We start from the raw sequence: 25,314 nt of genomic DNA, 5'->3' as shown, positions 1-25,314 counted from the left end.
TGCTCTTCTCCCACCAGGCTTTTGAGTGAAGGTCTGGTTTTCCCTGCTTTCTGAAGGGGCCAAGGGACACAAGTTGCTGTCTTTGCTCTGAAATACGGGTGGACTTTTAGCCAGAGCTCCTGGTGCTGGTGGAATCCCCAGGAGAGATAAGGCTTTGCATCTCTGCTCCTCGATGGCCGTGGGGAATGAGGAAAGGGAAAGAGTGGGATGAGCATCTCTGACTAATCTGGAAGGAACACAACGGTCTTGTCTCCGATCAATTTACTATATTTAGCATGATGTAAGAACAGATTTTCCCCAAGTGAAAGCAGTATTTCTCCATGTTCGCTGGTGCTTGCTGCACTTGCTGTTGGCTGTACTGGTGTTGCTGGGATTTTCTCCCACCAGATTTTGGAATGTGGGCAGGCTGAGCAGTGCAGAGCCTCAAACCCCCTTGGAAACTCCACCCTCCTTTTCTTCTGCCTTCACATCTCATTCCTGGGTCACAGCACGTCCACAAAACACTGGCCTCATGCCATGCACTCATCAAACACCGTGTTTTCCTGAGAAAATAATTCAGGGAACCTCCTCTTCTTGAAGCAGCTTAAGTTACATTCTCACCCTTTCTGGAAGATTCCTTCATGAATCACACTTTTGTATTTTGCATAACCTTAGGAAAACATGTCACTTTTATACAAGAACTGTGAAATTATTTCAACAAGTGCTTGGTAAACAAGAGCCCGTCTGCTGTGCGTGCCCCAGGCAGCGAGCAAAGCTCCTGAGACAGGCAGAGCTCTCCCTGGGCTGGCCGGGGCCACCCCAGGGGCTTTGCAAAGAAAATGACACCTCGGGAGTGAGGTTTGAGAGACTTTGATGCAATGCTGTGATTTTCAATCCTGAAATAAAGCTGCCTGTGAGGAGTGAGTGCCCCCCTGCACTGAAGAGGGATGTGATGGAGTGGGAAAGGGCTGAGCTGCTGCCTGGGCTCAAAGAGCTCCTGAATTGGGTCTGCCACAGAGAAATGCTTTACTGCCTGCAGCAGCTGCTGGAATTAGGATAAAATGAAATACTTTCTTCTGGATTAGTTACTGCAAAATCTCTCATCCCAGCCTGTGTGAAAGTTCAACTGCTTCCTTTGTTCATGAGGTGAAGGAGACTTTTGTCAACTCCAGTGTCTGGGTTTTCATTATTCTTTTTAAATAAAGGTCTGTGTCTCTATTTATTAAAAGTCTAAAACCTCTTTGTACTTTTAAAATCGGCTTTTAGCATCTGGGCTTTTCATTAAAGGTGCTGATAGGTCATGTGTCATCACAGGTGACCTTCAAGAACAGTAAAGGGCAGGTTTTGATCCTGAAGGTGAGCAAGGGAAAGATGAAGCTTTTCCCCCAGCTTTGTTCCAGGCCCCCCTTGGCTGTGCCCACAGCTCCTTTCTGTCTCTCTTCCTCGCGGCTGCAGTGTCCTGAGGGTAGTTTGAGGACTTTTCCTCTCTTTGCCTTTCCTGTGGCGGCCACAGAAGGAGAAATCCCTGATGCAGAGTCCCATACATAGTCAGCCATGAGGGGCACAGGTCACTCAGCAGCCCAGACACGACTTGTGTGTGGGAAAGATGTTCAGAACACAGCTGCTCCTCTCCAAGCATTTGAGACATGGCTGTTTCTTGTTGGACCTGGAAAATGGCTCAAGAGGAGCTGGAGAGGAGCTGCCTTTGGCTGCCCCTGAGCATCTGTGCACTCAGATTCTGCTTCTACTGAAATTACTCCTCATCCACACTGAAATGAATAGAAAAGCAGAGCATCAGTCTTTATTTGTCATGGAAGAGAGGCTGATCTTGGCATGGAAGTACTCAGTGGGACAGCCCTGGTGTCTGTGGGGCCTTCCTGCACCTCTGGCTGACCTACTTCATCTTCCCAGCCATGGGCAGTCTGGGGCAGGCAGCCTGGTGTGACTCCCTGTGACAGTGCCTTAGTCACCTGCCGTGACACAAACGTGTTTCTGTCCCCAGAGGAGCAGTTTGTGGCTGGAGTGATGCTCCTTGAGCAGCAGAGCTGCTCCTTGGTGGGGTGCAGGAGGCTCTCTTGGAGCAGACTGCAAAATTATGGGAGTCTTTATGGAAAAATCCGTGTTTCCTGCATCTTGGCAAAGCTGGGCAGGGCAATCTTACATATTGCCTGTTAATTTACGATCTCTTTGGCACCTTGTAAAACAACCAAAGGAAAATTAACTGCTGCCCTCAGAGCTGTGTAAATAAATATAGATTATAAAGCAGCAGCGTCCAGTAATTCTTGCTGAGTATCACTTTTTCTGAGCAGAACCCTCCTCTTCTGCCATTAATTATTACCCATGAGGAGGCACTGATTTATAGCAGGATGACATGGAAACTGTAGAAGATACAAAGTAAACTTGATAATGCTGGAAAAACAATGTTTGTCTTGTTTTTTATAAGCGAGTCCAAATGCATCCAGCAGAGAAGAGGAGTTATGGGTTACCCATCCTTGCTGACAGGAATGGCCCCGCCATGGCTGGGAGTTGTGGAGAGCTTTGAGGAGCACTTTACCCTTCCAAGGGCCATCTGGCCCAGCCTCCTTCTGGTTTCGTAGGCGGTGTCACTGCAGATGTGACGTGGCTCCTGAGGTCATTCTGGAGCAGGCAGTTTCGTGACATCACATTTGACACCGCCAGGACACCGATACTGCTGTGACAGCTGCAGAGCCTGACCTGAGCCCTCCAGGTGACTGCAGAGGTGTTGGTATGTCAGAGGAGTGGCAGGCTTTTCCCCTCCCTCCCTGCACCTCAGTTCTGTGTCACAGAGTCCTTCACTTCCACAAAACTTTTTCTCAATAACCAATTATTGAGTTTTGAGCAGTTTTGCTCATATTTGGTTTTATACAACACCACTATCACCAGCAATCTCCCAGTCAGTCCAATCTTTTCCAGAAGATCAGCTCTGCGAGCTGCAGGGCTGGTCCTTCTGCCTCGGGTGACTTGTAAACCCCTGTGTAGCTTCACCTTCCTGTTGTAACATTCCATTAGATGTTTTCCACACCTCCCTTTCTGCTTGAATTCCCTGAGAATGATGAAACACAGAAAAACCAAGGCTGTTTCCTACTCCTCTGGTTTTTATGGCATCCTCAGATCAAGGTGCTCTCTGTGCCTCCCCAGCTATCTCCTCATCCTGCAGTTTCTCCAAAGCTTTCCTTGTCTTTGGCTTTTTCCAGTCAGGATAAACGTGTTTAAACCTTTACGTTCTTGGAAATACGTTGTCATTTGTGTTTGCTCTGAGACAGGAAACCAAGCCAAGGTGCTTCATTGGGAGTCTTGGTCCCAGATATTTCCAAGAGCCACATGAGGATGAGCTTGGCCCTGGCTTGGCTGCCAAGGAGAAGCCAGTGAGTGCAGGTTTGAGAACATGGAGTCAGCAAAGGGTTTTGACACCTCAGAGACTGGAACTTTCTAAATAAATCTGCTGGATGAAGTGATTTCCTCTCACTCCATAAAATCCTCACTCTTTGATCTGGGGAGACTCACCAGCACGTGGTTTGGCTGGAGGATTTATAAGAGAGAGATGGAGGGTCTGATTCCAGGGCTGTGGAGGGCAGGGAGCTGCTCCACATCTCTTTTCCACAGGGCAGCTCCTGTGCAGCTTCCTGAGCCAGAAAATGCCTTGGAGAAGCTGTTGGAGAGCTCTTCTCTCCAAAATTCACACTGGACCAAAGTGCTCTTTGGATAACTTTCCCCTTTTTAATGCAGGACAGATATCCAGCAGCAATAAACCCAAGTGCAATAAACCTGCTTTCATTGTCTCCACAAGCTGCCGCCCTGCTGTGTGAGAGCAGCCTCCCGTGCTCCTGGATCACAAACCAAGACCCTCCTGATTGTACATTCCAGAAGGAATCTGGTTTGGCTCCCTGTTCCAGCTCTGGGGGTTTTTTTTGGTAGATGAAAAATCACCTGCAGCCATTGCTGAGGGTTTGAGACACCAGGTGTAGCTGGGAAATGAAAGGGAGGCACGGCTGAGCCCCTCAGTTTGGGTTCCAATAATTATAATGATAATGATAAAGATAATTATAGTGATAATGGTTCAATTGAGGGTTTATCAAAGAAGAGGCGGTTTGATCACACAGTGCCCATCAGCCCTGGGGTTCAGGGAGAGGACAGGCTGGCCAAGGCTGGAATTATCTCTCCTGCTGTGCCTCTGGGCAGTGGAGCTGCTCCTTAGGAAGAGCTGCTGGCTGCCCTGGGAGGGTGTGGACGCCTGGCCGGACACAGGGCAGAGCACTCAGAGCTCAATTTCCATCACATATTTACACCTGAGGAGCTTTCAGTCTTTTAGTTACATCCTGGGGATGTGTCTGTTCATTACATCAGCATCTCAATGGAGATATTGATAAAACAGAAATCTATTTAACAAGACCCTCCTGATTGTACATTCCAGAAGGAATCTGGTTTGGCTCCCTGTTCCAGCTCTGGGGGTTTTTTTTGGTAGATGAAAAATCACCTGCAGCCATTGCTGAGGGTTTGAGGCACCAGGTGTAGCTGGGAAATGAAAGGGAGGCACGGCTGAGCCTCTCAGTTTGGGTTCCAATAATGATAATGATAAAGATAATTATAGTGATAATGGTTCAATTGAGGGTTTATCAAAGAAGAGGCGGTTTGATCACACAGTGCCCACCAGCCCTGGGGTTCAGGGAGAGGACAGGCTGGCCAAGGCTGGAATTATCTCTCCTGCTGTGCCTCTGGGCAGTGGAGCTGCTCCTTAGGAAGAGCTGCTGGCTGCCCTGGGAGGGTGTGGACGCCTGGCCGGACACAGGGCAGAGCACTCAGAGCTCAATTTCCATCACATATTTACACCTGAGGAGCTTTCAGTCTTTTAGTTACATCCTGGGGATGTGTCTGTTCATTACATCAGCATCTCAATGGAGATATTGATAAAACTGTCAGAAATCTATTTAAAGTAACTCGGCAGGTGGGACAAAGCAGGAAAAAAAATATTTGCAACAAATATTACTCACGTTTAATGGTGCCTGTCTGTGTTTTACAACCCACGTTCTAAATCAGTCTGAGCTCAGCCCGAGCTGCAGGTCCGTGTGATACAGCCATAAAAACCTCACCTGTCTCCCGGAAATATCTCGGGGCAGGTGCTGCAGCCCCTGTGACCTTCTCTAACCCAGCGCTGGCAAACAGCTCCGCTCCCTTCCCTTCCCTTCCTTCCCGGCACTGGTTAGTAAGGATCTGATAAAAGACTCTGTTTTTCCTCCCCGGCTACCTGAACTATGTCCCGCCTGCACCCGGCAGCATTTGCATGTTAAAAGCGGGGGGAAAGGTAAAAGGCACGCGGCAGTTTGGCAAATCGCGGAATTTCTGCCCGGGCGCTGGGCGGAGGAGGAAGCTCGGGAACACCTCTGCCCTGCCTCCTGCTCCGGGCTATTTAAACTCGGCAGTCGGACTAGAGCCGCATCTCTGCTCCCTCCAGCTCTCATCCCTCCCTCTCGCATCCCTCTGGATCCCTGCGAAGGAGGAGCAGCAGCCGTGGGGAAGATGAGCTGCAACAGGTATCCCGTGGATGTGAAGGCTGTCGGCTTCATGCAGTGCAGGAAACAGAAGGTACTTTAATTTTTATTCTTTTTTTGGGGCTTTGTTTTCTTCCTTAAATATAATTTACAAATTAGGAGACTAGAGGATTTTGAGTTACTCTTCCAGGGATATGTTTGCTCATTCCCCATAGTATTGGGATTGGAGCCTAGGGGTCTGGGATAAGGGGACTTGTTTTTTAATGAGCTTAATGTCTTGGGGTTTGCTCTCTTTTTGTCACAGCACCATAAGATTCTCCTGGTTTCAGCAATGATTACCCATTTGGGACTATGAAATTAAAGACATATTTTTGTAGGTTTAATGTTTTATTTAATTTTTTAATGTGATATTAAAAGCCTCAACTAAACCACAGCAAATGCTGATTGTCTGGAAGCATTCGAAATTGAACATTATGATTAAACTGCTTTTCTTTTCCTTTTCTTTTCCCAGAACTACATGATATTTGTGTCCTGGTCAGATCAGAACAACATTCTTATCTACAGGACGTTTGAAGACTTTAAGAAATTCCATGTAAGTGAATTTTCAATTCCTGAAATTTCAAGGTTCCTGTCCTGGGGAGGGGAAGGAGCCTGGCCACGTGTCAGCTGTGAGGAATCACTGTTCTCTCCTTCTCCCTGCTTTTAGAAAGAGCTGAAGAGAAAATTCCCCACTGAGAGTGGGTCACTGAGGAGTTTGCCCAGGTTTAAAGGTAAGGACAAATCTCTGATGAACCAACAAACACAAGAGTGATCAGGGACAGCCATAATCCATGACAGAGACTGAAGCCTCTGAGCCTGACCTTCCTCTGGAACAGATCAGGGGCTCACTCCTGCTCCTGCCATGGCACCACTGGGTCACATCAGCTTGTTTGGGTCTAGTACTGACTTAAAATGACCCAGAAAGGCTTTTTTAATAGATAGCTGCACTTGGCAAATTAATGCTACACTTCAAATATTGATCTAGAGCTTCTTGAAACTTCACATGTGAAAAAAAGAGACATTTTAGATGTTAAAAAATCCTATCAGGAGCTGGTAAAAATGACAGGGAGGCAGGGACAATGACTTTGTACAGTTTGGGCTTGGGCAGGAAGGGTGGGAGGTGAGGGCACCTGCTGTTCAGGGAAAAGATGCTGCTCCCAGGGATCCAGATCCATTGCTGTCCTATCCCAACTGTGCCCTTGTTATTTTGAAGGAATAACTATGCAGCAGAAAAAGGGTGGGAAGCTGAACAGGTGCCTGGAGATCCTGAAACTGCTGGAAACGTATTCCCAGGAGCTGCTGAAAACAGATGTGAAAATCTCCCGGGGTGAAGAGGTGAATCAGTTTTTCAAGGCACAGACTCAAGACCTCGATCCCTCCTTCCCTGAAAACAGGTATGAAACATGAATTGTATTTTTTTGTTTGTTGGTGAAACAGAAATGTTATGGATATGGATAGAAGGGAAACACCAGTTACACTCCAGGGCAGCTCAGCTGGGTGCTTTTAATTTTGTTTCTGATGCCTGAAGCTGTTCTCAGCCTACTGCAGAAATGATTTTACCAAAATCAATACTAAACTCAACCTCTCATGTGAGTTTTTGACATGCACCTTTACTTTCCAGTGTGGTGATCATGCCATCAGTGTTCAGAAGGGAGAAGAGCCCCCAGCCCCTCTCCATCACCCTCCCTCAGGCGTCGCAGAGCTACCGCTGCATCGAGGCCTTTGAAACCAAAGACACAAAGAACAAACCCTTCACAGTGGCTCAGAAGGAGATTGTGGAAGTGCTCATCAAGGACATGACTGGTAGGTTTGAGAGGATTCAGTGCTGGGGTGGATGGGCAGATGGATTCATAGTTAGGCAAATGCTGAGGTAGTTTCAGAGGTTCAGGTGTTTGCACTTGTGTGATAGTGAATGTCCCTCCTGTCTCTTGTGTCCCCTACACAGGGATTACTGTCATGTCTTGACCTGCAGGCTGTTACAATCTGGGTATTTTTCCTCTTTGTAGGCTGGTGGCTGGTGGAGAATGCAGACAAACAGATAGCCTGGTTCCCAGCCTCGTACCTGGAAGAGCTTGATGCCTGTGAGGACATCCAGAATGCCTTCAGCTCGGACGAGGAGGGTAAGTCTGTTCCTCCTTCAAAACATGAGTTCTGCAAATCCCCACCATTTTACCCACTGCCTGGAGTCCCTGCCTGGACCTCTGACTTTTCTGGTTGGCTCTGCCACCACCTGTGGGTCATGGAACCATGGAGTGGTTTGGGTTGGAAGACACCTTAAAGCCCATCCAGTTCCAACCCCAACACCTTCCACTGTCCTAGGTTGCTCCAAGCCCTGTCCAACCTGGCCTTAAACACTCCCAGGGATCCAGGGGCAGCCACAGCTTCTCTGGGCAACCTCTTTCAGGGCCACTACACCCTTTTTGTAAAAAACTTCTTCTTTATATCCAACTTAAATGGATCAGACTGGGGTTCCTGAGCAAACCAGTCACTCTCAGGGACAGCTGCCTTGCAGCTGGGCTGGTCTCTCACAGGGATCAGAGGATTTTCTCCACAAGGCAGATCTGACCTCTCCCTCTCTCTGCAGGCAGCCTGTACTTTGTGGTGCAGGCCTACGAGGCTCAGAAGGCAGACGAGCTCTCGCTGAACCAGGGGGTGGTCGTGGAGGTGCTCAGGACATCCCACAACGGCTGGTGGCTGATCCGGTGAGGAGGCTTTCCCAAAGCCCTGGCTGCCCGAGGGAGCTGCTTGCTGTTCTCCCCGAGTGGGATGCACAGGAGCTCCCTGAGCTGGATGTCCTTGGCTGGGGATGCTTTCCCTGTCCTCACACCCCGTGTACAGCACGGACCTGCTCCCCAAGTGCTCCCTCCCCTTGGCCCGAGGTGCTGGAAGGGTTTTCTCAGTGTCGTTTCCATCCCTGCCCTCAGGTACAACGGCTGCACCGGCTACATGCCCTCGCTGTGCCTCCGGCCCTACCAGAACCCTCACCACAAGCTGCAGACCATGCTGAGCTGCGGCCTCCCCGCCTGCACCCCGGGCCTCAGCTCCCCTCAGCCGCGGGGCCCGGCCCGGGCGGAGCACGGCGGCTCTCCCAGCAGCAGATCCCGCTCTCTGCCGCGGGCCAGCTCCACCCCGGAGCTGGATTTGGGTTCGGACAGCTCCTCGCTGAGCTCGGCGAGCAGCAGCGCCTGGAAAACCGACTTGTCTCGGTCCCTGCCCGAGGTGGAGCCGGCCAAGAGCTCTCCTGGCCCGAGCCGCGGGCCGGCCACGCACAGCGGCAAATCCCCACACCTCAGCGCCAGGGACAGGAACGACTCCGGCTTCGTGGAGTCCTCCGCAGCCGAGCTGCCCCTCGCCGACCCTGGGCTGGCCGCGGGTGTCCCCAAGGTGCCAGCCCGTCCCTCCGCCCAGGAGATCCTGCAGCGGTGCAGCACCGTCACCAAGCGCGCCGTGCAGCAGTCGGCTCCCCGGCCGGCCCTGCCGCTCCCCAGCCGGCATTAGTGGCCCTGGGCAGGGGACACGGGGACAGCGCTGACACCCCGCTCGCTGGAGTCCCCTGCGAGCCGTGGGCAGCGGCTCCGGAGCGTCAGGGCTTGGGGCTGTCCCTTCCCGAGGGACACACACACCTCCACCACCTCCGGAGTGTCAGGGCTTGGGACTGTCCCTTCCCGAGGGACACACACACCTCCATCACCTCCGGAGTGTCAGGGCTTGGGACTGTCCCTTCCCGAGGGACACACACACCTCCATCACCTCCGGAGTGTCAGGGCTTGAGACTGTCCCTTCCCGAGGGACACACACACACCTCCATCACCTCCGGAGTGTCAGGGCTTGGGACTGTCCCTTCCCGAGGGACACACACACCTCCATCACCTCCGGAGTGTCAGGGCTTGGGACTGTCCCTTCCCGAGGGACACACACACCTCCATCACCTCCGGAGTGTCAGGGCTTGGGACTGTCCCTTCCCGAGGGACACACACACCTCCATCACCTCCCTGGGCAGCTGCAGCTTGCCCAGGGACCAGGGAGTTACTGGGACAGGGCTGAGTGGGGTCACAGCCAGCAGCTCCAGAGCTGGAGGTCACTCGGAGCTCCGGGAGCTCTCCCCAGGCAGTGTTTCTCCTCCCTGCAGTACAGCTGGGTTATTCCCCAAGCCAGGATCAGCTGGCACAGGAGTGGCACCAGTGCCTCAGTGCCACCAGAGTGCCTCAGTGCCCCCTGGCACCCTGAGCTAGTCACGGGACTGGGGAGGGATGGGATGGGGCACCTGTGTGATGGTACTTACTGAACTCCCTATTTTATAGACTTTTTTTTACTTTTTGACTTTTGGTGTTGGTTTGGGATTTTTTAATAGGTTAGTGGAGAGGCCATGAAATATAGGGATGGACTGGATCTGCTGAATGGTTGAGAATAAAAAACCTGCTGGGGAGAAAGCTCATCCCTGCTCTCTCCAGCCAGGTCTGTGCAGGCACAGGAACACAAGCAGGGGAGCCACAGCTGGTGTCCCACCTGGGGATGGGAACAGAGGTCACTTTTATGGACAAAACATTCCTCTTCACAGGGGACTGGCTAGTTACTGAAACTCACAACAATTCTAATCCTAAACTCATTTGCTAGAAATGAGTTAGAAAAAGAGTTATAGGAAAATTAAGACTTTTCTCTACACTGATGGCTTTAATTGTACTTATTCTCCCAGGTATCTGTTATATTTTTATAAAGAACTTGAAATTTGTTTATGTTGTTTGAATTTTATACATTTTTGTCTATGAAATAAAATACATGTAAATATCTCTGAAGCCTGCTTGTGTTTTATGCTTTAAAAATTTGCTCTTTGGGGAATTTAAATTGTGCTTCTCTTCCTCCCTGGTGCTAAATTTTGGGTGGGCACGGGTGAGACCCCTGCCTTGGTCCAGGCTGCTTTGCCCAAGCAAGATCCCAGCTCCATGAACCCTTTAAATCCCAATTGCTTGTTGGGATTCTGCCCTTTTTTAATCCCAAACTACCTGCTGTTTGTGAGTCTGAAAATTCAGGGTGTGAAAACACAAACCCCAGCTTGGCCAAAGAAATTACCATTTCTATTGTGTTTTCCTTTCATTCATCCCTGAGGAGATTAGATGTTAAGACTTTTTTTAGAAATTAAAACATTTATTATAAAATACAGGAACTAAAAATCCTGGTGAGAAAGAGCTCTTTGGAAAGAGCAGTTGGTGGCAGGTGGGTCACAGAGTGCCCTGGTCCTGCTGGGCCACCTCTGCCAGCCTCATGTTGTGCCACATGAACTCGACGAAGGTGGAGGCCTGGAGCAGGCGGCTCAGCCTCTGGAAGTGGCGCTCTGCAGGGAGGCAGGGCTCGGGTCACAGCGGAGCCACCAGAGCCCGGCCTCGAACGTGGAGCCAGGCTGGGAGAGCTGGGAATGCCCAGCCTGGAGAAGGGAACACGCCAGGGATACCTCCAGGGCCTGAAGGGGCTCCAGGAGACAAGGGATGGAGGGACAGGACACAGGGAATGGCTCCCACTGCCAGAGGGCAGGAATAGTGGGATACTGGGCAGGAATTGTTCCCTGGGAGGGTGGCAGGCCCTGGCACAGGGTGCCCAGAGCAGCTGTGGCTGCCCCTGGATCCCTGGCAGTGCCCAAGGCCAGGCTGGACATTGAGGCTTGGGATGGGGATCCCACCCTGGGATGGTGGAAGGTGTCCCTGCCATGGCAGGGGTGGATTACCCGACCTGTCCCTTCCACCCCAAACCATTCCACAATCCCTGATCCAAGCCAGCCCCCCCAGGCCACGCCTGTCCCCACAGGGCCTCACCCGTGTAGGGCAGCAGGGACTCCACGGCGGATTTAATCCCCGAGAACTGCAGGAGGGTGTCGGGCGCCTCGTGCTTCAGGAGCGTCTCCATGACGGCCTGGGCCTCGTGGCAGTTCCGGGAGTTGGTGTTCCACGTCACCAGGAACGCCAGCACGGCCTCTGTGGGGGAAGGAAGCCTGGCCAGGCTGGCACACAGCAGAGCCCGCACTGGGAAACATCCCGGGGCTCTCACAGAGGTTCAGGTGCCACACGGACATTCCCCATCCCTGCAAGTGCCCAACACCAGGTCCTGGTCTACTGGAAGGTGTCCCTGCCCACGGCAGAGGGTGGAACTGGACAATCTCCCAACCCAAACCGTTCCAGGATTGTAGGATTCTGATTTCAGCCTGTGACCTGAAAGCTTTCAGCGCTTCAGTCGTGCCACAAACCTTTCTGATCCTTGCGGAGCCGAACAATGTTCTCCTCCAGGTGCCTCCTCCCCTCAGGCTCCTTGAGGATGGCTGGAGAGAGAAACGACAGCAGGGACACCCTGGGTGATGGCACTCAGGGAAAACTCAGGCTTTCAGACTAATTACTGGACTTTGAAGCCTTGAACTAGCTGGAAGAGGTGTCCAGGAAAGGAGAGAGGGCAGGAAATGCCTTCAGAGCACGCCCTGGACTCACCCTTGACCACGGTCAACACCGTGTGAGGCCGGTCCAGGGAGATGGCCAGGCCCAGAGCTTTGAGGTATCTTTTCTCATGGAGAAGGTTAGAAAGCTCTTGCTCTCTGGAAAACAAATCAGGGGTGAGAGTGAGACCAATCTTTGGGTGCTGAAAAAACCAAAACTACAGAAAAAGCAGCAGATTTGGCAATAACAGTTAAGAAGTTTGTGGTGCTCGTCAATAAATGCCCTCACGCCAATATTGGGATCAGGTGGAGCTGGATGGCTCCAGGTGTGGACAGTTCCACTGCACAGTTTGCCTTTCACAGCTCTTTATGGCACAAGATCAACTCACTTCATAATCTGCTCCTCCTGTTTAGCCTGTGCTTCTTTCTCCTCAATTTCAGTCACATCCTGTTAAAAAAAAACAGGATAGAACTTTATCAAATCCTGCTTTAATATACAAGGGTTTTGATTTAGCCATCAAGTGATGTTTGACATCACTTGTCTTTTGTGAGACAAGTTTCTGCAGCAAAATCTCAGGGTCAAGTAATTTAAATGTTAAATCCAGCAATTCCCAACTTCCGTCCAAAGCTCCAGTGCTGGGGAAATACAGGATGGCCAAAAAAACACCCCCAAACCCCAATTAGGTCAGCAAGGCTGACCTAATTTCAAACTGCAGACAAGGAGAACACAAGAAAAACAAGCCACGAGACCCTGAGCTCTCCAATTACCCCGATTATTAACCCAGGGAGGAACCAGCCCCCTGCTGTACCTGCCACAGGGTGATGCAGGAGTCACTGGAGGCTGTCACAACCATGTCATCTTTCTTGTTGGAGTGAAGGCCCCAGATTTTATCCTCATGGCCATCTAATGTTTTCACACACTCGTTTGTTTTAATTGTCCAGAGTTTTAAGAGACCATCGGATCCACTTTTGGAAGAGAAACACAACAGAAAGAATCACTGGACAGATCCGTTCTTACTCTGTCCCACCTCACATATCAGATGGACTTGTCCCATCCCAATTCCTTCCAAAGAGGAGCAGAGTTAACCAAAAATGTGGAGGGCAAGATGCACCCTTAGCTTTGTCTACTGAGTTTGTCCCAACCCAGCAGTGCCACAGCAGCCACATGCAACCCACGGGACACCTGGAGAGGAGGAAGATTAAAAGAAAGCCTGGCCTAAACATGGTATCTTCCTATAAATCTGTCCAAAGATTCTTTGGACACAAGAGTCATTCCTCTTGGTGCTGAGGATGAGCTCAGACATTCCCTTAACTCTGAAACCAGGCACAAACCTGCTGAGCAGCTGAGCCCCTCGGCTCACAAAGATGATCTTCAGCACTGAGGCATCGTGGCCTTCAAAGGTCTGCAAAACAGAAAGGAAGCTCAGCAGTGCCAGGCCTTTGGAGAGACCCCAAGGATCCCATTTACTCACAAAGCCCAAAGGAATAAGCCCCAAGTTTTGGAAGGATCTTTAAGGAACCCCAAGGTTTTGCCCAGGGCAAGAGGCAAAGTTCTCATCACCTTCAGACAGCTGAAGTCCCGAAGTCCCCAGAGCTTCAGGGTCCCATCAGCCGAGGAGGTGGCCAGCACCTGGTCCACAGGGGAGAACTGCACACACCAGATGCCACGTTTGTGCCCAGAGAAAACCCCCAGGAGGGAGCAGTCGGAGCAGGACCAGAGCTTGGCCAGGCGGTCCTGCGAGCCCGTGGCCAGCAGTTTGTCATTGGGGGACACTGCCACGCTGTTGATGTCCTGGGGAAGCCACAAGAGGAGGAGGAAGAGGGTCAGGCCTTGGCTGTGGGACATGGAACAGAGGAAGCAGTGCAGGAGGGAAGCTGAAGCACTGAAAGATCAGGTGGAGCTGTACCTTGTCATGGCCCCTCTCAGTGACCCTGGCATGGAGGGGCTCTGGACTGGAGATCAAGGCTGCTTTTGCTTTGGAAGTGAGGGATTCCGGGATGTTCCAGATCTTGATGGTGCAGTCCTGGCTGCTGGTCACTACAAAGCTTTCCTTCAGCCTGAGAGCAATGAAACCATCAAGGGCAGGGAAACAATTCCGTGGTTTCTCCTCCCCGACTGGGATCTCCACACTCAGCCACTGCTGGGTGTGGAAAAGTGGTTTCATGGCTTTCCAAGTTCTTTCATTTCAGAGACTCCCCCATCCCTGGGATATCCAAGGCCAGGTTGGACAGTGGAAATGTCCCTGCCCGTGGCAGGGGGTGGCACTGGATGACATCTGAGGCCCCTTCCAACCCAAACCATCCCATGACCCCTTCACACTCAGGCACCACGAGAAGCTGGGAGCAGGGATGAGAAGCAGCCCAGCTGGGAGGGGGCAGCACCCACCAGGACGTTCCCCTCCCTCCCTCCCTGCCCAGTCTGTGTTACCTGGAGCAGGCGACAGCGCCCACGCCATGGGCATGGCCCAGGCCCTGTGCCACACAGGTCACCCTGCCAGCCCTGCCCATGCGCCACACCCGCAGGCTTCTGTCCTGGGGGAAGGACAGAAATGCCTCAGCTTTCTGGGGAGGCAGCAGGTCCCTGTGCTTTCACCACATCCCTCAGCCCCACTGGTCACTGGTGTTCCAGCCTGAATTCATCTCTGTCATGGCAGGTGGCAAGATCAGCCCCCACTCTGGGGCTCCAGCATGGAGGTTTATCTCTGGTTGTCTCAGAGCTTTGGTTTTTGGGTCTGTCAGGGCTCTTGGAACCTTTTCCCTCATCAATCTCACAGTAACAACTTTTCTGTACTCTAACACCAGACCAGGATGTTTAGAGAAGGAAACATCTCCTTCAGGCCAATAAAACACAACCAATTTTCCCAGGGACAATGTTAAAAAGGGATAGAGGGAGAACCCATTTGGAGCATGCAGCAGGGATTGTATGAACAAAAAGCCCTTTCTGGAGTTCCTAAAAAACCACAATTTTGCCCACAAGGATCACTAGGAATGCAGAGTTTCAATAAATGGAGAACAGTGACACACCTTGGCACAGGTGACAAACATCAGGCCTTTCCTGAAGACGTCCAAAGCCAGGATTGTCTCTAAAAAGAAGAAATAAAAGCTGGTGGGTGCAGAGCAACGCTGAGATGGGACAACAGAAAGGGGTGAGTTAATGAGCCCAGTTAATGAGCCAGGGGACAGGTCTGGGACACGGGTGGTCCCTAAGGACTGAGCCTGTCACACCCCTGCACCTTCAGCTCCAGTTTAAACTGATCTCACTGCCAGGGACAGGGACAAAGGGACACATCCTCTCTCCACACAACTCCCAAACCTGCTGTGATGCTGCTCCACCAAGAACTCAGGGACTGCTCTGCACCAGAGCTCCAGGAGAAGCTGGATAAAGGAAGAGCTGCCCATGTCCCCCAGGGCAGCGCTGTCACCCACCTGTGTGGCCGTACAGGATCTGGCAGTGGGACGTTGCCAGCTCAAACACTTTCAGCTGGGGGCTGTTGGTGGCCACAACGATGTGAGAGTCACCAGGGCCCAGGAACTTCACATCCAGCACCTCCTCGTTGTATCCTGCGAGCTGCAACGGAAACAGCCCAGGAGGGAAAAGGCAGCTGAAGGAGAGGTGGGAGTGCCTGGTTTTCATTTCATACTGGGTGTAATTTCTACACACAGGAGGCATTTCTGGCTAAGTCTGCTCTGTTTTGTTGTTCCTGTGTCAGTCTCTCGCAACATTCCCCCAAAACCAGTGGAATTCTGTGGCCCCATGGAACAATCCCAGAACAGGCTGGAGCCGAGGCACCCTCGGTGCTTCTTCCAGCAGCACAGCTGGTCCTGGAGCACGGACAAAGGGACAGGGAGGCTGAGGGCTGTCACCTGCTTCCTGAGCTGGAGGCTTTGAGCATCATAGAAGACGATGTTGTGCTCCATGGACACGGTGAGGATCTCGTTCCTGGCGGGCACAAACTGGCACTGGGAGAGGCTGCGCTCGCTCGGCTCCTCCCGCAGCGCGAAGGGCACGGCCTGGCTGTGCACACAGGCACCCGTGGCCACCTCCCACACCCTCAGGATGCCTGGGAAAACAGGAGAAACTGTGGCACAGCCACTGCTTCACACAGTGGATGTCCAGGGAACATCATCCAAAGCACGGTGGGAAAAGCCATGCAGCCCCAAAGGCGAGACTGGGCAAGATGCAGTGGCTGGAAAAGCCTCGAGGTTTTGCTTCTTCAATCAAACTCATCGAGTTTGAAAAGAGAGATAAATGTGTTTGAGTAGTAAATGGATCTGTGCCTGCTCTATCCTGCTCAGCCACCCTGCCAAGGAATTCAGGAGCAGGCTCTGCTCTCCACCCAAGGTTCCTGCCACATGGAGAACACACAGCCTGGGAATAACAGCACTGAAGTGACTGAGTGCCACCCTTCAGGCTCCAAAAGTGACACTCACCTTTGCTGCCAGCTGTGACAAAGTGCAGCCCTTGTTTCTTCACGCCCAGCTGAGAGAAATCTCCCTCCTCAGGCAACAACACAGCAGCTTCCACGGTCTGCAAGAGTCAGAGAGGCACAGACCCAGAGCTGAAACCCCTGGGAAGGGGAGAAACCTGATTTCACAACATACAGACCCTGAACAGGGAGACCATGGCCGAGAAATGACAGAGGGCCTCAAAGGAAGGAACAAAAAGCAGTTTCACCTCGTAGACAGGGACGGTTCGTTTGCTCTGCCTGCTCTCCAGGTCCCAGACCATGCAGATCTTGTCACGGCCAGAGCTGCAAACAAAAAGCTCAGTTTTAGTGCTAAACCTGTTCAGCGTGGCTCTGGGTGCAAATTTGGCACTGTGGGAGCTCAACACCTCTCTGGAGAGGCCATGAGAGAGAGCAGCAGCATTCCCTGTGCCAGCAGATGATACTCCCAGGAACAAAGGCAGGTTGGATGGGGCTTGGAGCACCTGGCACAGTGGAAGCTGTCCCTGCCATGGCAGGGTGGCACTGGATGGGATTTAAGGTCCCTTCCAACCCAAACCATTCCATGATTCCAATGCACACCCACTGAGCACTTGCACCACCCCTTCCCCTCTCAGCAGAACCCACCAGACCCTCCAGCATCCCCCAGCGCTGCAGGAGATGAATGGATGGAGGTCCCAGCCCTGCCAGGAGGTACCTGAGCAGGCTGTTCCCATCTGCAAAGGCCAGCGAGGTGACAGCACTGAAGTGTCCCTCCAGCACTGCCACACACTTGCTGGAGCTCAGGTCCCAGATGCGGATCTTGTAATCGATGCAGGAGGAGAAGAGCTGCAGGCGGGAGGCGTCAGGGTGGAACTCCACCAGGCTGGGCAGGAGCAGAGGACAGCACAGGAATAAACCCCCGACCTTTGAGTAATGCCCACCCCACAGCAGGACAGCTTGGGTGGGCCCAGAGCATCCTGGTCTAGGGGGAGGTGTCCCTGCCCAACAATTCGGTGATTCCTTGAAAATTCTTGAGCAAACTGTTTCCTCTCTGGGCAGAATCAGCCATAACCCTGCTCTCAAGAGCCAGGAAGAGCCCAGAACCTGCTGGGAATGTTGCATTAACTCAAGAACTGCACCTCAATCCCAGTATCCCAGCACAGCCAAGGACTGACAAACAGCACTGCTCCTTACTGAACCACTCCAGAGGATCCTTTCAGGTTGTGTGTGCAGTAGTGTTTGACCATATCCCAGACCTTGATGGTGCTGTCACAGCCCCCTGGGAAGAGAAGGACACCTGGGACTGAGCTCTGGAGGACAGAGCCGTGGGAATCCAGCAGAAATCCCGGCTGGACACGGCTCTGGGCCTCAACCTCTGCTGGCCGTGCCCTGGGAGCTCTGCAGGAGCAGGAAACGCCCTCTGTGACAGATGTGGCTCGTACCTGTGGCCAGCAGGGTGGCCGTGGGGTCGAAGGCCATGGTGGCCACGGGCGCGGTGTGCACGGCTCGCCACGAGCGCTCACAGCTGGGCTCCCGCCAGCGCCAGCGGCGCAGCAGCAGCGCCCGGCTGCCTGTCACCAGCACCTGGGACATGGGACAGGGGACAGCCTGAGCACAGGGACAAGGGACACAGGGACAAGGGATAGCCTGAGCACAGGGACAAGGGACACAGGGACAAGGGACACAGGGACAAGGGATAGCCTGAGCACAGGGACAAGGGACACAGGGACAAGGGACACAGGGACAAGGGATAGCCTGAGCACAGGGACAAGGGACACAGGGACAAGGGATAGCCTGAGCACAGGGACAAGGGACACAGGGACAAGGGACAGCCTGAGCACGGGCTGGGTTTGGGCTCCTGTCAGTGCCACGTGGCACAGGGAGCTGCTGGGGAGCTCAGGCTCTGGGCAGGCATGAGTGTGACCCACAGGGGTGAGTGTGACCCAGGGCTCTGAGTGTGACCCACAGGGGTGAGTGTGACCCCCTGAGAAGGCTCCCAGGGGATCTCAGGAAGCACACAGGGCACGGAATGGAACCATGGAATATCCCCAGCTGGAAGGGATGCACAAGGATCATCGAGTCCAAGCCCTGGCCCTGCACAGACACCCCAAAATCCCCCCCCGTTCCTGGCTCAGCCTGTCCCAGGTGCTCAACCCACCTCATCATCAGGGCTCAGCACGAATGCTGTGACATCCTCTTCCTCATCCTGGCAAAACAGAGGGGAATGCCACAGTGAAACCATCCCTGCAGAGATCTCAGAGCTCCCTTCTCTGAGGGCTCTGCTGACCCTGAGCACAGCTCGGGACCACCCGAAACCTGTGCTTGGGCCGTTCCCACCCTCCCTGCACTCCTCGCTCCTGGGAGCTTTGTATCCACAGGGAGAAAACCCTCCGGGAGCCTCGCAGACCGCTCGGGAGAGGCCGGTCCCGGTCACCTGCTGGAGGCTGTGCAGGAGCGCTCCGGTTTCCACATCGATCACGTTGACTTTGCTCCCACAGGGGCAGAACATGAACTTCCCATCCCGGCTAATCTGGGGAAAAGGGATCGGGAACGTTAGAGCCAGGAGGCGCGGCATTGCCAGATGTCCCTCCAGAGCCGGGATTACCTGGATTCGCCCTCCTTTGTAGAACGGCTCGATCTTCCGCGTCGCGGCGTAGCTGGAAGGGAAAGAAACGCGCGGAGAGGCTCCGTTAAAGCGGAGCGGCGGCGGCCGGGGGGCTCCGGTCGCGAGGCGAGGCGAGGCCCGGCCCGGCCGCTCGCTCGCCCTCGCAGCCCCAGCCCTGTCCCGCCGGTCCCTCACTTGCTCTTGAAGCGCACGGGAACGGCGGCGGCCGGGTCCGTGTCCGCCATGGCCGCGGCCCACGTGCTTCCGGGAAGTGAGGGAACACTTCCGGCCCCTCCAGTGACGTCACGAGGGGCGCCACCAGCGCCACGCGGGGAGCGGCTCCGGAGAACGGGATGGAAATTCCCCGTTCCTCCGAGAAAGCGGCCACAGCGCGGCCCCGAGCAGCTCCTCCGCCATCCGGAGCGTTCTCCAGCACAACCGCCCCAAGGAAGCGTAAAATAGAACTCCCTGACCACAGCGAGAAGTAGAACTCTTGACAATCAGAAACAAGCGAGACGCTCCATCTTTTAAGCACTTCATCTTTATTGCACATCAAAACACAAAACCGAATCGTTCCCAGCTGTGACTCCCGCGTCGCCGTCCATCGCGGCAGCCCCGAGCTCTTCACAGCTCCTCGGGGACGGGCTGGCCGCGCAGTGTCAGCAGCGCACGGCGGGGCGCGGCTCCGGCGGCCCGGAACGGCACCTGGGGCGGAGAACAAAACTGAGACCCGGCCCCGGAACCCGCCGCGCCGCTACCCGCCGGCACGGCGCTTATGGGAACATGGGTTTCATTCCCCACACACAGCCGTGGGCAATAAGCTTAATGTTCCCGATGCTCTGGGCGCCGTTATCTCACCCGGGGCCACAGCAGACCCCGACTGATTTTCAGACCGCGCCGGGCGCTACCGCGTCCCCCGGAGCGCCTTCCCGGGACGCTCCCTGCACCCCACCGGCCGGGCCGCGGTTCGGGCGGCACCACAACCATGTCCCGGCAGAGTTTTACAGCGGCTGAAGGCGCAGGGGAGGAGGGAGATGCGGCAGTGCCGGCCCGCCCGCCCGCACCCGCAGCTCCTCACCGCTCGCCGCCGCGCCGCGCTCTGCGCGCTCCGCCCGCGCGCGCCCGGAGTGCCCCGCGAGCCGCGCCCGCCCCGCGCGCTGTATAAACAACACAAACTGCCCGCTCCGCCCCGCGGTGTATTCCTCATCCAGCGCGCAGGGCCCGCGCGGCTCTCGCGAGATGCCCGCGCGGTATAAATAGCGCGCGCCGCCGCAGCGCGGCCTTCTACGCTGAGGGATCACGTAAGTATGGCGGGAGCGGCGGCGGCACCGGGCGGCCCGGCCCGGCCCATCCGGCCCCATCCGCGCCCGCCGCCGCCCGCCTGATGTACAGCTTTGTTCCAGCAAATGGCGGACGACGCCGGTGCTGCGGGAGGAGCGGGAGCGGCCCGCGGGGGCTTCCGCGGTGGATTCGGGACCGGGCTGCGGGGCCGCGGGCGCGGCCGCGGGAGGGGCCGCGGGAGAGGCCGCGGGGCCCGCGGAGGTAAAGCCGAGGATAAGGAGGTGAGTGGGGAGCGGGGACGGGGGCGCTGCCAGCCCCCAGGACGGGGCAGCAGAGCCGCGTCCCGGCGGGTGCTGGCCCCCGGTGACTCTTGCCCGCTGATTTCTCTGCCAGTGGATTCCTGTCACCAAACTCGGTCGCCTGGTCAAGGATATGAAGATCAAGTCTCTCGAGGAGATTTATCTCTTCTCGCTTCCCATCAAGGTGAGTTGCTATGAATATAGAAGTGAAGGGTCAGGGAGATGCTCCAAGGGGTGGAGCCAAGCAGGGGTTGTTCATCTGGGGAAGGGAAGGCTCCGGGGACACCTCAGAGCCTAAAGGGGCTCCAGGAGAGCTGGAGAGGGACTTGGGACGGCATCAGATAGGAAACTGGGAAGGAGTTGTTTCCTGTAAAGGTGGTGAGGCCCTGGCACAGATTCCCAGAGAAGCTGTGGCTGCCCCTGGATCCCTGGCAGTGTCCAAGGCCAGGCTGGATGGGGCTGGGAGCAGCCTGGGACAGTGGCAGGTGTCCCTGCCCTTGGGAGGGGGTTGGATTAGCTGACCTGTGACCCCAAACCATCGCAGGATTCCGTGATTTCTGTGTGCTCAGTGCTGACTCTTGCAGGAGTCGGAGATCATCGATTTCTTCCTGGGCTCCTCGCTGAAGGATGAGGTGCTGAAGATCATGCCTGTGCAGAAACAGACCCGTGCTGGGCAGCGCACCAGGTTCAAGGTAACCCCCTTTCTCTGGATCTTCCTGTTCACAACTTCCCTTTCTGCACTTCCAGAGTCACTTTAATCACTCCAAATGTCTTCTACTGTCACATCTAGTAAATAATTATTTTGTTGTGAGGATCATTAGTAGCTTGTTAAATGTATTAAATTTAAAACATCAGTGATGTTTGCAGATGTTCCTTGAAGCAGCACTGGCCCAAAAGTTGGGCTGCAGGACTTTGAAACTTTTTAAGAAAATTTTTCTGACGCTGCCAAATTCTTGCACAGCAGCATCGGGTTTTCAGGGAAAAGTCTGGGGTATAAGCAGGGAATGTTGTTGTGAAATCGTGGGGAATTCTGACCAGAGTGAGGCTGCAGCAGGGAACTGAATCCCAGTGCCTGGCTGGTTCTGCCTGAAGGATGAACTCTGAGGGCAAAAGCGGGTTTTTGAGAACTGTGTGTAAGGTTTGGGGTGAGCTGTGAGCTCCTGCTGAGCACACCCCACCCTGGCCAGAGCGGTGAAAACTCTTCTGCTGCAGGCCTTCGTCGCCATCGGGGACTACAACGGCCACGTGGGGCTGGGGGTGAAGTGCTCCAAGGAGGTGGCCACGGCCATCCGCGGGGCCATCATCCTGGCCAAGCTGTCCATCGTGCCCGTGCGGCGCGGCTACTGGGGCAACAAGATCGGCAAGCCGCACACGGTGCCCTGCAAGGTGAGCGTCCCGCTGGCCCGGCCCGGCCCGGCCCGGGGCTGCGCTCGGGGCTGTGACCCAACGTGTCCCCGCAGGTCACCGGGCGCTGCGGCTCCGTGCTGGTGCGCCTGATCCCGGCCCCCCGCGGCACCGGGATCGTGTCCGCTCCTGTCCCCAAGAAGCTGCTGATGATGGCTGGCATCGATGACTGCTACACGTCAGCGCGGGGCTGCACGGCCACACTCGGCAACTTCGGTGAGCTCCGGGGCTGCCACGGCTGGGGCACAGCAGCTCCGTGTGACAGTGGGTCGTGACTTGTGCTGACAGCATGGTCAGTCCTGCTGCAGGGTCTGTCAGTTAGTTACAGAACTGGGGTTCAACACTCCTGAATCTCCCAATCTGCGCGGTTGCACCTGTGTGCCGTGGTGTAATTGTCGTAACTGGAGAGAGAGAGCAACCTGAGCTTTGTGGGTTCATCAGAGGGGCCCTCCCTGGTCTCCCTGATCCTTGCAAAATTCCACATTTTCGTAACTGGGGGATACTGGAGCTGTGGGTTGATCAGCGGGCTGGTTCTGCAGCCATTGAGTGGCAGTGTGTGACTGTGTGACATCTCTCTGCAGCTAAAGCCACCTTCGATGCCATCTCCAAGACCTACAGCTACCTGACTCCTGACCTCTGGAAGGAGACTGTCTTCACCAAGTCTCCCTACCAGGTAAGAGCATTTGGGTAACTTAGAGCTCAAACCTTCCTGCCCCTAAAATTTAAATTTCTGTACCCAAAGCCAAAGGTTTGGTAGCTCTAAAGCAGAGCCACCCCAGCCCCAGTGCACACGAGGGATGGAAGGGAGGGGTGCTGAGGAACCCGTGAGGGGCTGGAGGGAATAACCCCGTTGTTCTTTGCAGGAGTTCACTGATCATCTGGCCAAGACCCACACCAGAGTGTCGGTGCAGAGGACCCAGGCAGCCGCTGTGGCCACCACCTGAAGGGTTTTGTAGCAGAATAAAGTGATCAGAGAACCAGGAATCCGTGCTTCCTGTGATGGGGGTGGTGCTCGGGGCAGGTGGGTTAAACCATGGAATGGGAGGGTTGGAAAGGACCTGGAAGCTCCTCCAGTCCAGCTCCTGCCATGGGACACCTTGCAGTGAACAACGCTGCTCTGAGCTCTGTCCAGCCTGGCCTTGGGCACTTGGAATTCAGAGCCAGGGCAGAGCAGCACACGGAGTGTTCTGGAGACTCGTGGAGGAGAGGGCAAACCCCAGCAGTGGCAGCCCCAAGAGCCTGGAGCTGAGCAGAGCTCTTCCAAGAATGAATACAGAGCCCAGCTGTACAGATGTCTGTTTATTGTGGAGGCCAAGGAAGCAGCATGCACTCGGATACCAGCACCGTGGAGGGAGGAACTGTTGTAGCTCTACTGATTCTCTTGAGCTGCTTTCCTCTCCTCCATCATCCTGTGCTTCTGCTTCATCAGGCATGTCCGTGCATTGCCATGGTAACCCAGATCACCGTCTGAAAAAGAAAGGAGATGCCTGAGCAGTGCCTCCCACTGTTCCATGCAGTGGGATGTGCTTCCAGAGCCCCTTCCCTGGGTTTAGAGCCCTTGCCCCGTGTGCTGCTGCCACACTCACATCTGTCCTGGTAGGCCTTGGTGACCTGTGCCAGCAGCTCCATCTCCTTGGCACAGTTCTGGAACTGGTTGGGCCCTTCCCTCTGCTTGCACGCAGCCATCCTTTCCCGGACTATCTCCACGATTTCCTGATCAACCATCCTGGGGAGAGATGGTGAGGAATGCAACAGCAGACACGAGAAAAGCTGAACCGAGGGCTGAGGACACCCTGTGCAATGTCAGCTCTGGGACTTCCAGCATCCTAATGCCACCATGCCCAGGTGTGCTGCAGGGACAGCAGGACACTGATGTGTAATGGGTGGGCTGGAGGGGCTGCCTCAGCTCCCCAGCATCCCCCAAAACGCTGCAGGTCCCAGAGCTGTGTGCTCTGCTGTGACCTCGCCTGGGGACAGTCCAGGGGCAGCCTACCTGTCCCTCCTCCACTGAGCCTCGGCCTCGTAGTAGCACAGGTAGTCACCCTCCAGGCACTGGCTCAGGTCAGGCACACGGCGGAACTTCTGGTGGTAGTAGTAGAACTTGTTCTTGTTCTGCCACCGCTCGACCAAGTCTGCAGGGACAGCCCGGTCACACGCAGCCCCAGCGCTGGCACTGCCCGGTGCCACCTTCCCCGGCAGCAGCAGGGGGGCCACACTGCCCAGCTGTGTGTCTGCCCCTCTGTGCTGTGCCCCGTGTCCTGTCCACGCTGTGTCACTGTGTCCCTCCATCCCCTGCACCTCCTCCCAGTGTCCAAGGTGTGTCCTGATGTCCCTGTACCTGTCACAGTGTCCATGACATGTCTCGTGTCCCTGTCCCACTACCAGTATTGTGTTCTTGTCTGTGTCCCATGTCCCTGTGTTTGTCCTCCTATGCAAGCTGTGTTCTTGTCTGTGTCCCGTGTCCCTGTGTCCATGCTGTGTTCTTGTCCATGTCCCTGTGTCCATGCCCTATGTCCCTGTGTCCATGCCCTATGTCCCTGTGTCCATGCTGTGTTCTTGTCCATGTCCCATGTCCCTGTGTCCATGCCCTATGTCCCTGTGTCCATGCTGTGTTCTTGTCCATGTCCCGTGTCCCTGTGTCCCAGTGTCCTGTCCCTCTGCCCGTGCCGTTCCTATCAGGACCAGTGTCCCTGTGTCCTTGTGCGTGTCCTTTGCCTGTGCAGGTGCCCGTGTCCCCCCGCCTTGGCCCCGTGCCCCGGTGTGCCCATGCCGGTGTCCCCGTCCCCGCGCCGCTGCTCGGCTCCCACGGGGACGGGGACGCCGCTGGGGGGAAGGATGTCTCGTCCCGCCGGTACCTCGGATGAAGCTGACGGGCGCGTCGAGGACATAGTTGAAGGCGGTCTGGAAGTAATCGACGGGATTGGGCACCGACGTAGTCCTCTCGGAGACGGGGGTGCGGGTCGGCGGCACCTTATACGCCTCCCAGTCGTGATCCTCCGGCATCGCGGCGGCGGCGGGGAAAAATGGCGGCGACCCCTGAGGGGGCGGGAGCACGGCAATATGGCGGCGACCCCGAGGGGGCCGGGCGCGGGAATATGGCGGCGGCCCCGGGGCACGCCGGGAGTTGTAGTGCGCGAGTCCCTCCTCCGGGAGGGGATCCCAGGAGCCCGGGATGGGGCGGGTCGGCAGAGCCCACAGTGTGTCCCGTTTGTCCCCATCCCTGCTCACAGGGCCATCCCGACTGTCCCCATCCCTGCTTACAGGGCCATCCTGTCTGTCCCACTCCCATCTATCCCCATCCCCACTGTCCTCATCCCTGCTCACAGGGCCATCCCGTCTGTCCCCATCCCGTCTGTCCCCA

The 25,314-nt window shown here is 55.1% G+C and overlaps 4 protein-coding genes, 1 long non-coding RNA gene and 1 other non-coding gene across 6 annotated transcripts; 2 read left to right on the top strand and 4 right to left on the bottom strand.

Moving 5' to 3' along the window:
- The first annotated feature begins 6,003 nt into the window (after nt 1-6,003).
- On the top strand, nt 6,004-9,023 carry NOXO1 (NADPH oxidase organizer 1). Its single transcript, XM_041490272.1, has 7 exons — nt 6,004-6,078; nt 6,193-6,256; nt 6,739-6,919; nt 7,147-7,328; nt 7,532-7,645; nt 8,110-8,227; nt 8,450-9,023. Exons 1-7 carry the CDS (start codon nt 6,004-6,006, stop codon nt 9,021-9,023), a joined length of 1,308 nt encoding a protein of 435 aa, XP_041346206.1.
- Nucleotides 9,024-10,650: 1,627 nt separating this feature from the next.
- Nucleotides 10,651-19,231, bottom strand: TBL3 (transducin beta like 3). The gene is made up of 22 exons (XM_041490377.1): nt 19,165-19,231; nt 18,970-19,021; nt 18,799-18,894; nt 18,523-18,570; nt 17,807-17,948; nt 17,559-17,643; nt 17,080-17,247; nt 16,613-16,688; nt 16,369-16,465; nt 15,802-15,998; nt 15,364-15,505; nt 14,962-15,020; nt 14,366-14,469; nt 13,845-13,995; nt 13,499-13,729; nt 13,270-13,340; nt 12,747-12,903; nt 12,327-12,385; nt 11,993-12,096; nt 11,758-11,829; nt 11,330-11,488; nt 10,651-10,854 (listed from the first exon to the last, which is right to left on the bottom strand). The coding sequence occupies exons 1-22, from the start codon at nt 19,212-19,214 to the stop codon at nt 10,742-10,744; spliced, it is 2,433 nt and encodes an 810-aa protein (XP_041346311.1). The 5' UTR covers nt 19,215-19,231; the 3' UTR covers nt 10,651-10,741.
- A 261-nt stretch (nt 19,232-19,492) lies between these two features.
- LOC121365850 lies at nt 19,493-20,109 on the bottom strand. Its single transcript, XR_005957079.1, has 2 exons — nt 19,828-20,109; nt 19,493-19,674 (listed from the first exon to the last, which is right to left on the bottom strand). It is a non-coding gene; the product is annotated as an uncharacterized LOC121365850 (long non-coding RNA).
- On the bottom strand, nt 19,741-19,865 carry LOC121365875. The gene has a single exon (XR_005957100.1). It is a non-coding gene; the product is annotated as a small nucleolar RNA ACA64 (small nucleolar RNA).
- A 145-nt stretch (nt 20,110-20,254) lies between the features above and the next one.
- RPS2 (ribosomal protein S2) lies at nt 20,255-22,937 on the top strand. Its single transcript, XM_041490347.1, has 8 exons — nt 20,255-20,270; nt 20,373-20,531; nt 20,644-20,733; nt 21,134-21,241; nt 21,762-21,935; nt 22,010-22,169; nt 22,535-22,626; nt 22,817-22,937. Exons 2-8 carry the CDS (start codon nt 20,376-20,378, stop codon nt 22,895-22,897), a joined length of 861 nt encoding a protein of 286 aa, XP_041346281.1. The 5' UTR covers nt 20,255-20,270; nt 20,373-20,375; the 3' UTR covers nt 22,898-22,937.
- Nucleotides 22,938-23,237: 300 nt separating this feature from the next.
- On the bottom strand, nt 23,238-25,015 carry NDUFB10 (NADH:ubiquinone oxidoreductase subunit B10). The gene is made up of 4 exons (XM_041490348.1): nt 24,809-25,015; nt 23,947-24,085; nt 23,540-23,679; nt 23,238-23,420 (listed from the first exon to the last, which is right to left on the bottom strand). Exons 1-4 carry the CDS (start codon nt 24,954-24,956, stop codon nt 23,323-23,325), a joined length of 525 nt encoding a protein of 174 aa, XP_041346282.1. The 5' UTR covers nt 24,957-25,015; the 3' UTR covers nt 23,238-23,322.
- Nucleotides 25,016-25,314: the final 299 nt, after the last annotated feature.

This window comes from Pyrgilauda ruficollis, unplaced genomic scaffold (genome assembly GCF_017590135.1).
Source record: "Pyrgilauda ruficollis isolate IOZ18807 unplaced genomic scaffold, ASM1759013v1 scaffold122, whole genome shotgun sequence".
In the NCBI taxonomy this organism is placed as follows: Eukaryota; Metazoa; Chordata; class Aves; order Passeriformes; family Passeridae; genus Pyrgilauda; species Pyrgilauda ruficollis.
The sequence above is the reverse complement of the archived record's forward strand: the minus strand, read 5'-3'. Positions and strand labels throughout refer to the sequence as shown.